Source organism: Colobus angolensis, unplaced genomic scaffold (assembly GCF_000951035.1).
Source record: "Colobus angolensis palliatus isolate OR3802 unplaced genomic scaffold, Cang.pa_1.0 Scaffold306, whole genome shotgun sequence".
In the NCBI taxonomy this organism is placed as follows: domain Eukaryota; kingdom Metazoa; phylum Chordata; class Mammalia; order Primates; family Cercopithecidae; genus Colobus; species Colobus angolensis.
This window is the reverse complement of record NW_012116333.1, coordinates 2,171,566-2,188,443: the sequence shown is the minus strand read 5'-3', so window position 1 is coordinate 2,188,443 and position 16,878 is coordinate 2,171,566. Positions and strand designations below refer to the sequence as shown.

Here is a 16,878-nt window from a genome sequence, read left to right as displayed (position 1 = left end):
AGCAACATGTCCTACCTTTTGGGCTCCCAGGGGGAAGGTGGCTATGGCCAAGGTCTGGAGGAACTCCGGGGCTCGCCACGCCAGGTCCTGGGGGTAGGTGCGGTGCACGAGGCTGAGGAACTGCAGCACGCTGGTTGGGAACGTCTGTGCCCAGGAGCCATCCTCAGAACCTGCCAGGGGCTGAGGCACACTTGGTGAGAGGTGGTGCAGGGCAGCATGATGGGGGCTGCCTCCCTAACCAGAGGAGCCGAGGTCTAGGGAGAAGACTCCTTCCTGAGACTTTCAACAAGATACATTAAGACTTCAGATCAGCACTAGACACTAACGTCAATTGAGGAAGTGTTTAATATGTGCAGATGTTGTAAGGGCTTCATACATATGCCTCTTCTCACCCCGCAACAACCCTCTGAAGTAGGTTCTATGTTTACCTCTAGCCTTTTTGTCTTTTCTTTTAAGTTCCTGCGTTTTATTTTTGATACTTGTCTACTGTATTGGGTAGATGATGCTTTCCTGACACAGATCTTAATTGTATCAATTTCACTAAGTAACTTTGTTATTGTTGTATATACATACATGTTAGATCCTAGAAGGCTGAGTCTTGTTTTTCACCAAGTCTAAAATTCACATCTTTAATATAGAAATTTAACCTTTTTATGTTTGCTGTTAAGATGTACATGTTTGGTCTTATATCTTTATTTCTCTCAGCATATTACGTATTTTCTTTGTTTTAAATGCTTGCATGTGATTCCTTTTGTTTGCTTTATTTTGAATAACATTACTTGATTAAATAGGTAACAGATTCCTTATGCTCCATACAGAAAATATACATCTTTTCAGACACTCCTAAATTAATTACTCATTAGGCCTACAATAAAATCATGAATAAATTTCTCGAAGATGAAAAATATACAGATCACATGATCTCAGCAGGGCAAAAACATAACTAGAAATAGAGAACAAAAGTTTACAACCCAAAAATCTCCACCACATGGACATTAACAAATGTGAATCAAAGAGATCTTTAAAATTGCAATCACAGAAATTCCAGAACATAACAAAAAATGAAGATGTCAAAATCAAAATCTTAGAAATTGACAGAAATAAAATCAGGGGACTGATAAATGTACCCAAGAGCTGGTTATTTATTTAAGTCCACAAGCCTTCAACTCCTAAGTCACAAGAGAGGCCGAGAAGGAGAGAGCAGGACACAAACTGAGAATACGAAGGGAGAAAGAATCACAGAGAAAATGACAGGAGTTAAAGGAGACCATTTGTGCAAATTATATGAATGGGAAATTATTTTAAAATATCAATTAACTAAACTAGGTCAAGAAGACATTTAAAAGCCTAACCAAGCCAATAATAATGGGACAAATTTAGGTCCAGGCAATTTCATAGGAACAATTAAAATAATACAAAAATCATGGATTTAACATCTCGCTGAATACAAAGAAAGAAGTCTTTTTCATATAATATTAGCATATACTGATGTCAAAACCTGAAAAATATATAACAAAAAGTAAACTGCAGGCTAATATCATTTATAAGGATGCATGAAATTAAAAAGAAAATACAAACAGAGGCTGGGCATGGTGGTTCACGCCTGTAATCCCAGCACTTTGGGAGGCTGAGGTGGGTGGATCACGAGGTCAGGAGTTCAAGACCAGCCTGACCAACAGGGTGAAACCTCATCTCTACTAAAAATACAAAAAATAGCCAGGCATGGTGGTGGTGCGCGCCTGTAATCCCAGCTACTCAGGAGGCTGACGCAGGAGAATCGTTTGAACCCAGGAGGCAGAGGTTGCAGTGAGCTAAGATAGTGCCACTGCACTCCAGTCAGAGCGACAGAGCGAGACTCTGTCAAAAAAAAAAAAAAAAAGGAAAGAAAGAAAATATAAACAGAATAAAGACAGAGTGACTAAATGAGGTCTTCGCGAGAATGCAAAGAAATCTTTTGATGTAATTCATCATAGGAAACTGGCTACAAGAAAAAAAAAGCATAGGATGATTGAATTGTGTACTAAAAGAGTATCTAATAATAGCAATAAAAACACTTCTGAGCCTGGCCAAAATGATGAAATCCCGTCTCTACAAAAATACAAAAATTAGCTGGGCATGGCGGTGCACGCCTGTAGTGTCAGCTACTTGGGTGGCTGAAGTGGGAGGATCATTCGAGCCTGAGAAGCGGAGGCTACAGTAAGCTGAAATCACACCACTGCACTCCAGCCTAGGCAACAGAGCAACACCCTGTCTCAAAAAAGAAAAAAAAACTTGTTTCAAAAAGGGCAAAAAGTGGGATCTCTACTTTCTCAGCATAATCCCACACATCCAGAAAAACTGGCAAAAGATATAATCAGGCAATTGACAGCAAAATAGAGAGAGAGGAAAATAAATAAAGGTAACTAATAAACATATGAAAAATGGTTTCAATCTCACTAATAATAAATGCAAAAGAACTCAACTATGAAGCTATCATCAGTTTGGCCATGATGTTGAGGCTGTGAGGATGGGGCTGAGCCCTTCTGTACAAGATGAGCTAGATATTCACTGGTGGGATGTGTGTGCATAATGACTAATTCAGTCTTTCTGAGAAGCACATCCAAAAGAAAATGCATGAAGGCACATTTTGACCTGCTATACCACATCCCAGAATACACACTAAGGAGGTCATCAAGATAGAAAGAAAGATATTTGTTTAAGCAAGTTCATTACAAACAACACTCTGTAAAACAACATAAATTTCTATTACAAATACAAATTATCTCCATGTTTTTTAAATTTTATTTGCATGAGAAGAGATCCACAAATACTGAGGAAAAAAGGCAAAAGGGTTGCATGTGGTCTCATCCTCTGTGAGGATATGGTTGAATCTTGGAGAAGCGTCTGGAAAGATTCCACCAAATTCACAGTGCTCATTTTTGGGTGGATGTATGTCAGGTGGGTGTTGTTTACTTTCTGTTTTTCCCTTTTGTTTAAATGTTAAAGGTAATCATGTATCATTTTACAAAAGCAGTAAGTTTCCCCATACAATTAAGCCTCCAATTGCCTTTGGTGCCTATAGGATGAGGTCAGAATTTTTCAGCCTCTTCTGGAAACCCTTCCTGACCTGGCTCACCATTAATTATTCCTGTTCACAAGTCACATGGCCTCTACCCCATGTCTAAAATAACTCTTCTGCTCACCACCCACCTCTACGGGACCTTGAAGGCTCAAATTAAAGGCTTCTCACTCCAGAAGCCTCTCCGTGCCCTGCCTGCAGCTGGCGGCCATCTGCCTTCTCTAAGTCAGGTCCCTTCCCCAGGTCACTCATGAGCAAGGAGATGGACTCATTGAGAGGAGAGGCCCCTCCTCCTCCTAAGAAATGTTCCCTTTGACTGAAAGCAATAAATCTCCCAGTGAAGAAACCCAATGCTTAAACAAATGATAAACAGGTATCACCTGCAAGAGCACCTAAAGCTCAGAGACCTATAGGCTGGGTTTCCAGTTGTGCCCGAGTCACCTCTAGGAACCTACCTCATCTCTTCTGCAGGATCTAGCTAATTACTGGCATTAGTGGGAAGATGCTAGGAGAAAAGTCAAGGTGACCCTTCCAAACTGGCCTTCCCATCAGAACGTCCTTGGGGCAGCATGTGGGGAATGGATCTCACCTGGCTCATAGTGGCTTTCAGCATTTCCAGGAGCAGCAAGGCACCTTCTGTGCACAGCCCAGCCTGGAGGACTTCTTCCTGGTGGTGCCTCTGCAGGAGCCACTGAAGCATGGCATCAAGGCTGTCCTGGAAGAGGAGGCAGGGGCTGTAAGCAGACCTACTGCTACTCACCAAGAGAACCAGCTTTGCAACCAGTTCACATGTTTCCAGGGGGGTCCCCAGTGGGAAAAGCAAAAGAGCACAGTAGCAGCCTAGGTGATTGATCCATAGGAATAATTTCACCCCACTAGATGGTGCATAAGGGAAAAAGCACCTCTAAGAAGGTGCTGAAGACCCCCTAGAGACTGGCATCTAGTTCAGTTATTTTAGTCTGACATCATAAATCAATATGTTAATCAACTTTAATTAACTTTTGTAAATTAGATTATATAAGATGTACAAAGAATTCAAAGGTTTCAGGGGAAACTTCAGCATGTAGAGGTTTAGAGAGATTCTAAACCCAGGGTTTAGAATCAGGATGGCCTGACTCAGACTTTTTAATAGCTGAGCTCAGGCAAGCTATTGAGCTTCCTGGCAGTTCAGTTTCCTTCTCCGTGAAATGAGAATTACATTATCTACCCCATGGGATTGTTTAACTATCAAGCAAAATAAAATATGTAAAACATCTATCACAGGTTCCAACACTTAGCAGACATCTGTTTCCTGAGATATGCTAGCAAAATAAAAACTCAGGGTCTCAATGACCTTAGTAAAGCATATTAAAAACTTTATTTTGAAGCGTAATCTACAATGCCATTAGCATATGTCAAGATTTAGATTTGCCAACTATAAAGATATTCAAAAGGGGTAGATTTTTTAACCTGCTGTTTGCAAAGCCACGCCCCTCCCGTATTTCATTTCAGTTCAGTTTAACTCAACTCGATTAAGACCAAGAAACAGTTTCCAAGTTGGCTATTTGTCAGGGCCCAGGAAGTTGAGTGAAAGGTGGGCCCGTTCTTCAGGGGCTCAGTTTCTAAGAAGGCAGGCACACATTTGTGTTGGTGCCATCCATATGGGGTAAACTACACTGAGGCACAAAGGAGGAAATGGTCTCCTCTCTCTGGGGGTCTAAGTAGGAAGTAGCATCCAAGCTGAGTGCTAAGGGAGGACACTCCCCCCAGGTAGACGATAGTGGGAAAGAGGAGTGAGTAAGGGCAGCAGTGAGGGTGAGCACAGATCAGCTGGTCTTACTGGAGATGATTTAGGAGAGTCACAGCTGAGGGCAGGTGAATTGCAGCTGGGTTGGAAAGATACATCAGGCAGTCAGAGATGAGGGAGCTTGGTGCCAGCTATGAAGTCTGACCCTGATGCTGCAGGTGTGAAAGTCACCTGAATTTAGTGCAAGGGAGAAGGTGCATACGCTGAGTACAGAGTCCTCTTTGGAGAAATGTGGCCAAGGAAGGATAGGAAAGTGACCAATAGGCAGCAGTTGGTCAGGAGTGTTATCAAGGGGCAGCCTCTGGTTTTAGGTGGGATGCAGCTGAACATAATTATGGCTTATGAGGAATGGGTTGATAGAAAAGGAAAAACTGAAAATACAAAAGGAAGAAAGGGGGCCGGGTGCAGTGGCTCACACCTGTAATCCCAGCTCTTTGGGAGGCCAAGGTGGGTGGATCACCTGAGGTCAGGAGTTTGAGACCAGCCTGGCCAACTTGGCAAAACTGCATCTCTACTAAAAACACAAAAATTTACCAGGCAACGTGGTGGGTGCCTGTAATCCCAGCTAGTTGGGAGGCTGAGGCAAGAGAATCGCTTGACTCCAGAAGGCAGAGGTTGCAGTGAACCAAGATTACACCACTGCACTTTCCCAGGGTGACACAGTGAGACTCTGTCTCAAAAAAAAAAAAGAAAAAAAAAAAAGAAAGGAAGGAAGGAAGGGAGGATAACTATGGGGTGAGGTCACCCAAGGAAGAAGCTGAAGGAATCCATGACCAGCCTTGAAAAGTCTCCCTGTCCTAGCAACAGGGGCAAGAAGGTGATGACCTAAGTGGGTGGTTGAGGATGAGGGGCTGGGGTGCTGGGGCAGGGCCACCCCAGCATCATGTCATTCCCCTAGCTGTGCCCAAAAGGAAGGTTTTAAAATAGAACTGATCCAAATCAGAGACTTGCTGGGAGGAAGGATGGGAGCAGAGGCCAAGGAAGTCAAGGGCCTGGAAGGAGAGCATTTGAAGGGCTGTCCAAGGGTGTGGGCTGCTAGGGTGGGAAGCAGGCCAGCACCCCATCTGAGCTGGAAGAAGCAGAGGGAGGTAAGTGCAGAGGGTCTTGGCAACCGGCCTTAGTCATGTGGAATCAGAAAACCAAGTGTGTCACTCTGTGGGTGCTCTGAACACCTACTTTGGGCCCGTCGGTCAGCTCTGTGAGTGGTGTCTGCAAGAAGAAGGTGGACACGATGAGGTAGACCTCTGGAATGTGGACGTGGTGGGCCAGAAAGTCATTCAGGACACGGAACCCAGGAAGCAGGCACGGGCTCTGCTCAGGCAGTGGCGGGTGGCTCTTCAGGTTGTCTATTGATCAGGCAAAGGGGGCACAAAAGTCAGCTGAGAACAGCTGCTGGTCAAGGTGGGGCCTGGACACACAAGGGAACACCTGGCCACCCACCCATCCCATAGAAATGCTGGATGATAAAATATATTCACACACAGATGTGAGCAAGAAAGCGTTCAACAGTAATTCCCTTCCCTGTTCCTGACATGCTCATTCACTCACTCAAAAACATACTTGCTGCCCACCATGTAGGAGGCAACAGGGCAGCTTTGAATTAGGCAATAAGGGTGTAGGGTTTGAACCAAATATACAGAATTCCAGGCACTCACGAAGCTTGCATTGTAGTAACAGGGACAGACATTAAGCAATTAAATACTCAAATACTTATGAATTTTGTTAAGCACTATAGAGAAAAATAGTAAGGGCAGAGATCATATAACAGAGGTGAGCAACTCAGGGAGACCCCTCATCTCCCGGAGGAAGTGGCATTTGAACTGAGATCTGAGGATGAATCCACATCAAAAGAAGAGGCATCCCCTCAGGAAGAGGAAGTAGAGTATACAGTGCCCAGGAGAACAGGGCTAAGCAGGTGGGAGGAATGAAGGCAGCCTCCAGTGTCTGTGCAGTGAGGCTGTGGCGGATCCTGCAAAGGATGTCAGTGGGGCTGGGCTTATTTGGATGTAGGCCTTGGAGTCAGGGCTCAAGGTGATCCTTCTGCACAGAGCTGTGATGATCTCAAATAAGAAGGGGCCTGGCTTGGTCCTCATACACATCCCAGGACTAGGTGGTGCCTCACTTCCTGGCGACAGCCACGTGCTCACCCATTACAATGTCCACGCCCTCAGTGCTGTGTTCTACCCAGGATCCTGCACACAGGCCATCTCTAAACCGTGTGCGGAGGGAGGGGCTTGCCAGAAAGTGCAGCAGCAGCTTCAATGCCAGCACAGTGGTGCTGGCATGCAGGTGGCCCTGCAGAAGCAGCAGGAACCAGTCGGGCCCCAGTTTCAGAAACATCTCTTCCTTTGACCTGGGGGATTAATAAATGCAATCAGTGATCTCTCAGTCCATGAGCGAGTGACATGTCCAGAAAATATGAAATGTCCAGCCTTCCAAGTCACCAAGGAGAGGCAAGTTAAGATTAACATCACTTATTATTTATTACATTTAAAAAGAATGGTAAAATGAAATGCTGGCAAGATTGTTGTGCAAGTGAAGCATTTGTCTATTAACGGTTGCAGTGTAAGTTGGCCACAGCATTTTGAAGCAATTGGAAACTGTATTAATATATGTAAAAATGTGCACGCCGCTTAATAGCCCTACATAACTACTATTCATACTTACACAGTAGATGACTAGCCACCCATCTAATTTAATTACCATCAATGTAGTCACATAAAACATATAATGAATATTCATCTCCCTTTTTAGACACACTGGTCAAAATTTACCTAAATGGAATAGTCCAATATTTGTGCAATTTTTATCAGTTTTAGCACAAAAAAACCCATGATTAACTGTCACTTTCAAAAATGATGAGTCTAGAGAATACAGACTTGCTGATGGGAACTGGATGAAACAGGAGGGCAGGGAGATGGGTGGCCAATCCAGCAAAGACAATGGGCTCAGCGAAGGACCCAGACTTCTGGGAGCCAGTGAAGGCTCCACCTGTGTTCTCAGCTGACACATTAGGCATAGTGAGAATCTGGCTGGTATCCACTGAAATGAGCACTGGACTAGGAGTGAAGAGAAGAGACTGTCCTCTTTTCTAGCCCTGCCTCTGATGTTTAGCAACTGGATGACTTTGGCAGAGCTCTTGATGTGCTCTGATCATTTTCCTCAGTGATGATGATGATTATTTTGGCGATGATGTTGATGGTGGTGGTGGTAATGGTGATTAATGTTGTGGTGATGGTGGTGGCAGTGGTAATGGTGGTGGCGATGGTGATGATGTTGATAGTGGTGGTGATGATGATGGTGGTGGTGACAGTGATAATGTTGATGATGGTGGTGATGATGTTGATGTTGGTGGTGGTGACAGTGATGATGATGATGGTGGTGCTGATGTTGATGATGGTGGTGATGATGTTGATGGTGGTGGTGGTGATGTTGATGGTGGTGGTGGTGATGTTGATGGTGGTGGTGGTGATTAATGTTGTGGTGATGATAGTGATGATGGTGGCGATGGTGGTGATGATGTTGATGGTGGTGGTGGTGATTAATGTTGTGGTGATGATGGTAGTGGTGATGGTGATGATGAAGGAGATGGCCATAATAGCAGTTAGTTTACAGAGAATTTACAGTATTCCAGGCACCATTCTCAGGATTATCCATATATTAATTCATTTCATCCTCACTATAGTCATCTATTGAAAGTATTAGGTCAATGCAAACTTATTGGTGGTTTTTGGCATTAAAAGTAATGAAAAAAACACAATTACATTTTCACCAACATAATACAATTTTTATTGTCATGCAGATGAGTAGAGAGAGGCATACAGAGCTTAAGTAGCCTCCTCTGGGTCCCTGGGGACAGGGCTAGGATTCGAACCCAGAAGGTATAGATGCCAGAGCCCAACTGTTAGGCACTGCACTACATTCACTTTCAAAAAGATGAAAAAGAAAGAGGCTGGACTATTTCATTTCCAAGGCATCTTCCAGTTCTACTGTGTTTTGATTCTAAGAAAGAAAAGACTTGTAGGCTTGTAAATTATTAAACATTATTTATAAAGCTGCTTTACTGAGGGGTAACTCCTTACTCCCAACCCCAGATGCACATACACACTAGGCTGAGCAAGGATCCGGGCTGACTTGCTCAGCACTGCATCCTAGGAGCTCGGGACAGTGTCTGGCATGCAGTAGATGCCCAACAAATTAGGTGTCAGATGAATGACTACAAGGTTGGAGGTAAAGCAGGCAGGCAGTGGGGAGAGTTAATGGAATCAGCTTATGATTACACATGATTTTAGAAGTTAATCGAAGGTAGATACTTCTTTTTCCAACTTGGAAAAATAACAAACTCACTAACAGTAAATAGCAGAAGAATTTGGCAAGACTTTTCCTCGATAGATGTTATTTAGGCTCACGAGTTCTTCACTCTATTGTCTGCCAAGTACAGGACATCAAAATCAGTAATTGTCACAACTGCCAAAACAATAACAATTACACTATAGCAATGGTGACAAAAGGAGTTTATTGTAATTATACCAAATCTGTTTCTAGTTACTCATGTCCACTTAACATTTGCATCAGAATATCTTAGGGCAAGGTCTGGTTCATTGGGTAGAGAGAATATAATTTTCTTTCTGAATAGTGCAGGAAACACATTGCAGAAAACAGACTCAGAGATGCTAAACTTTTCATTAAGAAAAGCTTTAATGCCACACCCTCTATGAGGCAACCTCCTGCCAAATTGCTCTTTCTGGAGCTACTTACTCAGAGGACAGATGAAGTTGGGGGGAAGATATTACACTGAGCAGCATTTCCAGCAACTGGTTTCTGAGCCAGATTGTCTTTCCAGATGTTTGGCTTCCAGCTACAAAAAGGAATTCAGATTTGAGAGAAAACGGATGTAAAGAGGCATAATATTTGCTGCAGTAAGCAATCATTATTCACCAAATGTTTATTTCATCCAGGAATTGTGGCATGGCTGGGACTCAAAATTTTGGCATTTTATTCTAGCCTCCACACAACACTTAAAAAGAATTTCAGAAAATGTTACTAAAGTTTTCTTTAATTAGAGATGTCTGTAATGCTGCAAGTCCTCCAAAAAACAAAAGTCCTAAAAATAATAAGGGAAAATATACCTTTCAGTAGAAGAATTTTTTAAATTATCATAGGCTGCAGCGTTTCATAATCACCTACTATGCACTGATATCATGCAAGTAATCAGGAACGGAGTGCTGAAGACCATGGTCTTTGTTCTCTTTGTTCCTGCTTTCAACTTGCTCCCAGGCTAGGCTTTTGGATGTCTATGCTACAATAAAAACAGAACTCAAATCATAGCAGAGGTATATGGAGCAAGGGGAAGAAGAAACTTTACTTCTGAAGAGTCATTAAAGCCTGAAAGGACTTACTAACAATGTTTTAATATGTTGGTTAGGTAAAAGTTTCAGAATGCAGTCCATATGAGAAGGAAGGTTGACTACATAAGTTCACTCTTGGCCCATTATCCATTTGTTCATTCCCTCGGTTGCCAGTAATTTCACAACCAGTGCAGGGCACACACCCCATGCTGCAGAAATAGAATTGATGAGGCAGCTTGGAGAAATGGAGTCATATTTCTGTCTATTTAGATTTTGGCCCCATCTTCAATTAGCTCCTAATCTCATTGAACCTAAGTTTCTTAGTCTGCAAAATGGGAATAGTAATTTCTTGCGGCTTGATCTAAGGATAAGAGATAATAATTTATCTAGATTAAATAATGCTATTCAGGAGACTCTTCTGTGATGATGAAACTGTTTTATATCTACCTTGTCCAACAGAGTAGCCACTAGCCTCAGGTAGCTAGTGAGCAGTTAGAATGTGGCTACAGTGAGTGAGGAATTAAGTTTTTAATTGCATTTAATTTTAATTCATTAAAATTTGAATTTAAAAGGCTATATGTGGCTTAGGGGCTGTCATCTTGGACAGTGCAGAGCTGCAGGGCCCAGGACAAAGTGGTCATGATTGTTGCCATTGCACTGCCCTAGCAGAGGGACCAAGTTGAACAAGACACAGCTGCAGTTCTGCACCTGGCTAGGCGAAAAGGGAGACTCACATAAACAAATTACAAATCTGTCCACTAGGGTAACCCCAAGGGGCTTTGGAAACACGGAGAAAGTGACTTAATCTTGTTTGGTGAGTCTGGGGACAGCTAGGCTAGTGGGGGAGGGGTGGCATTTCCCTCGAGTGAAGAGCATGTGCCAAGCACGGACAGAGGGCAGGCCATCACCTGGGGTGCCTGCAAGTGCTTCAGTACTGGAGTTGGGGCTCATCAGGAAAGTAAGGGTTAGTGGGGGTTCAACTAGGAAGTGAGGCAGGATCCTGGATCCCACATGCTGGTCTACAGGGAACTGATTTTATTCTGGAGCCCTGGAACACCAGTCCCACATTTCAAAGCAGGAATCCATAATTTTATTTCATTTCTGACTCTCATCATAAAATGACAGCCTCACACACCACTGCTGGGAACCACGGCCAGGCTGTGGGTGCCTTCCCCTTCCTTGCTCAACCCCTCCCTCTGCACAATGTGGGCCTCTCAGGGATTCCATGAGGGCCGTTCTACTGCCTTCGAACTGGCAAAGGTCTTCTCACCAGGCAGGGAAGGGTCCAGGGCTCCGTCCATGCAGATCTGCCTCTCATTCACTGACGAAGGCTTGAGGGTATACACAACGAACAGCCCAATCCTTTACACACAGGGAGAGAAGGACAGGCTCACAGGCAGGCTCACCTGAGTCCACTGACTACATGCCAGTGTTTTCACCCAGACGCACCCACATGCAGCTGCAAGTGAGAAATCATCATGGCATGCTGTGTATTTCCAGAGACTTCTACAATCAGTCAGGATTCACCAGAGATGCTAACTCTGGCTCTGCCAGATCAACCAGATAGTGACAAGGAAAGAGAAGGGGAAACACACTGGTGGCTGGGACTGCCCTTCAGGAGTCTGCAGGAGCCAGGCATTTGGGTCATTGGCAGGCAAGGATGGCAGTGCTTATGGAAATTCCTGAATATTTGGCTGCAGTGGGGGAGTCTGAGAAGTAGGGACAGTAAACACACAGCCCTGCTGGGGAAACCAGCCTGTCTCATCCTGACTTTAGCAAACCATCCTTTCCCCAACTCTCAGCCCTGAACAAAAATTCCTAGAAGGTTCCAAGTGATGCAAGGTTGAGCACAATGGGGAGACAGCTGGTGCCTGTCCTCCCTTTTTAAACAGCCCTGGGGCACTGCTCTTCCCCCGGGCAGCTTGGTGTGGTACCTGAGCAAGTCCTGGGTGCTGAAGTGGCCCCTTAGCTGACAGGCCAGGATGCCAATGATGGTGGGGATCTTGGAGGGGATGAGGCTTGGTTCATTGAATAGGAAGACAAGCTTGGGTATAAGCTGTGCCTGGTGGGCAGCTTCAGCATTCCTGGGTCCTTCCCTGGTGAGTACAGGAGAGAGACAGTAAAAGCTTTTACTGGAATGAACCAAATTTGCTGTGTTTCTGCTAAAAATGTTTTTCAAGCCAGGCTTGTTCCATGGCCCCTTAACTCCAATGCTCTCTGGGCAATTTGTCAAGATGCCGTCAGACACCCATCAAATATGTGTCTGCCAAGTGCCAGAGTTGCTCGCGTGTGCACTGCCTGTCCCCTTCGCCCCCCGGAAACCACCTTCAAAGACAAACCCCAATTATTGACTTTTAAATTCTGAGCCCCAGGGAAAACTAGTGCTGGCCTCAGAAATTCAGAACAAAGACAGCAGACACTCATGTGACCGGGGAGTACTTCCCATCAGCCAGGAGTGCAGGGCCCTTCACTAGCTTGTCTGGACGTGTGATCTTCCTGCCTGCCCCAAACCACAAAGTGGAGAGACACACCACTGAAAGTCAAAGCAGAAAAAAAAGAATCCACCTATCCACACCCCCTCCCTCAGATACTCACAAATCCAATTTCCAGTAAATTCTACTCCCCCAAAGAAAACAGGTCCCAGGGTAAATGTCTGTTTCTTAGAAAACAACTGGTACAGGTACAGGAAGAAAGTGGAAGAGAAAAAATGATGGAGAAAAATGTGGCGCAGGGTGACTTTGGGCAGATTCCTCACCTTGAACTGTCTTTTTTTTTTTTGTATTAACACATTAAATTCTGCGGAGCTCCACTTCCCTGGAACACAAAAGAGGCAGGACCAACCCAATTCTGTGTGTGATTTATAATCATGGACTCAGCAAGGAAGACAGATGCTCCTCTACCCAGAAGTCCCGGCTGCCTTTGGTTCTGTTTCCTCTGACAGCACTGAGCAGCATGTTTTTCTGTACTCTTTTCATCAGACTGTGGCTTATTCTTCTCCAAATTTTACCTCTAAGCATAGGGTGTGAAATGTAGTAAGTTTATAATAGATGTTCATTAAGTGGCTGAGTGGAAAGCCATTTACAAATACATAAAATGCTGAAGGCACCAATGAGCTCTGTACCAGCCTGAGCCAGGAGGAGGCAGGTGGGGTGATACGTGGACTTCCTTGCCTTCCTTCTCCCTTATTCTGGTCACAGCCCCTGGCTCCCTTTGGGAACTACCACTTTCTAACTCCAGAGGGGAAGCCATGTTCCCAGCCTGGTCATGGGACCCAAGTTGGCTCAATGAGACTCAGTCCAATAGCTAGGACTATTACATTTTTAAAAAGCTGTCTCTCTGCCAGTGGTGCTAAGCTGAGGACGTGCTCTGAGGAGCTGCCCAGGAGCCACCTTGCTGCCATAGAAGAAAGCCTAGGCAACCTGAAGACTGCGTGGAAGAGGCAGGGGCAAGAGTGGTAACAGAGCTCAGAGAAAAGGATGTGAGCCTCACCCAGCTATGGGATAAGATCAGCTCTTTTCAGTTGTAAGAGCCAATGAATTCCCTCTTTATTGGTCTTTTCTTCCTCTATTCTTTTTTCCCTCCTCCCTTCCTTCTTTCCTCCTCTTTTACCTTCCTTAAGCTTGTTTGAGTTACATTTCTACCACTTGAAGGATAAAAGAACCCTGACCAATTCCAAAAGTGCCTTGGAGAAGTCAGTTAGAGGGAGAGTGAGCCTTTGCTGGTCACATTTGCTGAGCCCCCAGTATGTGCTAGTCCCTGGGGCTAGAGAGGCCTCTAAGCCCCCAGCACCTGCCCTCCTGAGGCCCAAGACCATCAGAAGAGACTGCCCCACAAACATGAGCCAGTGGGAAGCATGTGTTCCCAGCTGGGGACCCAGTGTTCTGGGAGCAGGGAAGAGCCACTGGCCACCCTGCCCGACATTCAGCCTTCAGTTCTAACCCCCAGGCTGCCAAGACCCAGCCTACCTTGGTGATTGAAGGATTTCCAAAAGATGGGAAAAGAGGCTGAGCTCCAGATTGTCTGCAGTATTCATCCAAAGCTGGAAGACAGATCAAAACACATGCTAAAATGAAGGTGTGGGAGAAGAAGGATTTGCAGGAAGCATGAGAGGATCAGTGCTGGACATGTGATGCTCTGACTTGGAATCACCAACATGATGTACCAACTCTGGAATCAGATCAGCTCTCCTGACACTCCAAGCAGAGAGGCGCCCCCCCATAAAGGAAGGTCTTCTCTCCCCATCTCTGCTGCTACTTGGCACTTCACTGTGGGCCTGGTTCCAACCAAGGACACCTGCACTAACCATCTGCCCCATCTGCTCAGCCTTGGGCCCACAGCCCAAGTGTCCATATTGCAAACTCATGTCATCCTCCCTGGATCCTGCAAGACAAATGATGATGTTCCCACTTTACAGATGAGAAAACAGAGACTGAGACAGACCAGCTTAGTGACAGACTCCACTCACTACCAGCAAGTGGCAGGAGTGGAAACAGAAGCCAGGTACAGATTTTCAGGTTTTACACTGCATTGACTACATACCCAATTTGTGCATGCAACACATTCTTCAGCCCAAACCACAGTGTCATCTTCTGCATGACAAAATTGTAAGTGAAATTCACTGAGATTCTGAAAGCGAAGTGGATCACTCAGGTTGTTTTCATTCAGAGTAAACAGATGTAGCTGCTGGTGATCCTTCTGGGGCAGAACTGATGGGTGCCGTCATGTCTTATGTCTACGTCCCTTTAGAGAACTCTAATAGTTTTCTTCTCTAAATACTGACACTTCCTAAGGCTCAGAATATACAAGGTTCAGGTGTGGGATTATAAGCATGTGTTCATATAGCAGCAAAAAGAGCTTGCACTTAACAACTGATACATTTCCTGGTGGCAAGATGTGCCATAAAAAGCCCCAAAATATTATTATCCTTATTTATTTATTTATTTATTTATTTTTGAGAGACCCAAGCTGGAGTGCAGTGACCCAAATATGACTCACTGTAGCTTTGACCTCTTGGGCTCAAGCAATTCTCCCACCTCAGCTTTGCAAGTAGCTAGTACTATAGGTGTGCACCACCATGCCTAGATAATTGTTAAAAATTTTTTGTAGAGATGGGGTATTGTTTTATTGCCCAGGCTAGTCTCTAACTCTTGGGCTCAAGTGTTCCTCCCACCTCAACCTCCCAAAGTGCTAGGATTACAGGTATGAGCCACTGCACCCTGCCTATTATCTGCATCTAGTAGCTAGAAAGAGTGGGACTCAGGGAGACTACGTAACTTTTCTGGCGCTAGACTTTTTTTAATTGGCAGAGACTGTTTTCAAAGTCAATCCACTTGACCATGAAGCCCATTCCCTTGCCTCCACACTGGGTCCCCATGGGCATCACCTACAGATAGTGACCCATAGGGTCAATACTCAACCTTGCTTGAAGTTAAGCAATTGCCCATGACTGCTTACTCTTGCTGAAGAGGAAATGCAAAAGAACCCCAGTGAACACAAGTTTATCAGGAGGCCTGTGAAGGTAGGGACTGTCCCTCTTTAATCCCCGGAGCCTAGCATCATACATGCCACTATCTTTTGTAAAGATACATTAAATTTTTTAAAAGAATGAGTGAATACAAAGTAAAACAAGATAAAATGGGTGGATTGTTCTTCAGCCAGGAAAAGAGTGACAGATTTCCTGCTTTTTAAAGCACAGCCACTGCCCAAAGGCACACACAGAGGTTGGGCAGCTGCCATTTGGGATAGCTGGTATTGATGAAGGCAGCTCTAGTGAAAACATGGGTATCCAGCATGGCACCCCAACATACATGTCTGAAGGGCTCCAAGAGCCCTGCACACTTAGGATATTGATTCATGAATGCAGTCATTCAACAAATGATATGCCAGGCCAGGGGCTAAGGGCTGACAGAACTAAGAAAGTCAGATGTGAACCCACTAATACAATAAGGTGCACCGTTTACGCATCCCACAAAAGTTCCAGCCTCTCTCATTTCCATTCCAGAATACAGCAACAATAATAAGTTGCCACACCCATGTGAGGCTGCCTAGCTCATCAGGAAATTACATAAAATCAAATGTCAGAATTTTGAGAAACATGAATAATTGAATCTTTTGATTGTTATTCTGTGTCACATAAGCCTGTACTAAGGATTATATTAAGATGTCTGGATTAGATTTGTTTGAATATCAGGTGGATAATGTGTCAGGTGTTGCTCTCTCCCCACCCGTGAGATGACTGTACTCTCAGAAATGAACTAGCCAGTTCCCTCTTTAAGAAACCAGAGGCTGGGTATGGTGACTCATGCCTATAATCCCAGAACTTTGGGAGATTGAGGTGGGTGGATCACCTGAGGTCAGGAGTTCAAGAAGCCTGACCAATATGGTGAAATCCCATCTCTACTAAAAACAAAAAAATTAGCCACATGTGGTGGCACATGCCTGTAATCCCAGCTACTCAGGAGGCTGAGGCAGCAGAATTACTTGAACATGGGAGTCAGAGGTTGCAGTGAGCTGAGATCGCACCACTGCCCTCCAGCCTGGGCAACAGAATGAGACCCTGTCTCAAGAAAGAAAAGAAAAGAAAAGAGGAGAGGAGAGGGGAGGGGAGGGGAGGAGAGAGGAGAGGAGAGGAGGGAAACCAAAACCTAAGACTTAGAAGGCCACAACTTCCTGTTCCTCCCTAATTC

The 16,878-nt window shown here is 44.7% G+C and overlaps 1 protein-coding gene across 1 annotated transcript in view; it reads right to left on the bottom strand.

Annotated features, from left to right (window-relative positions):
• Positions 1-16,878, bottom strand: part of WDFY4 (WDFY family member 4) — a 312,399-nt gene that overhangs the window by 175,702 nt on the left and 119,819 nt on the right. The window contains exons 25-32 of the mRNA XM_011950358.1: positions 14,158-14,231; positions 12,127-12,288; positions 11,463-11,554; positions 9,603-9,702; positions 6,992-7,197; positions 6,021-6,190; positions 3,648-3,773; positions 16-180 (exon numbers count right to left, since the gene is read on the bottom strand). Of these exons, the coding sequence (XP_011805748.1) occupies positions 16-180; positions 3,648-3,773; positions 6,021-6,190; positions 6,992-7,197; positions 9,603-9,702; positions 11,463-11,554; positions 12,127-12,288; positions 14,158-14,231 (1,095 nt within the window). The remainder of the gene's footprint in view (positions 1-15; positions 181-3,647; positions 3,774-6,020; positions 6,191-6,991; positions 7,198-9,602; positions 9,703-11,462; positions 11,555-12,126; positions 12,289-14,157; positions 14,232-16,878) is intronic.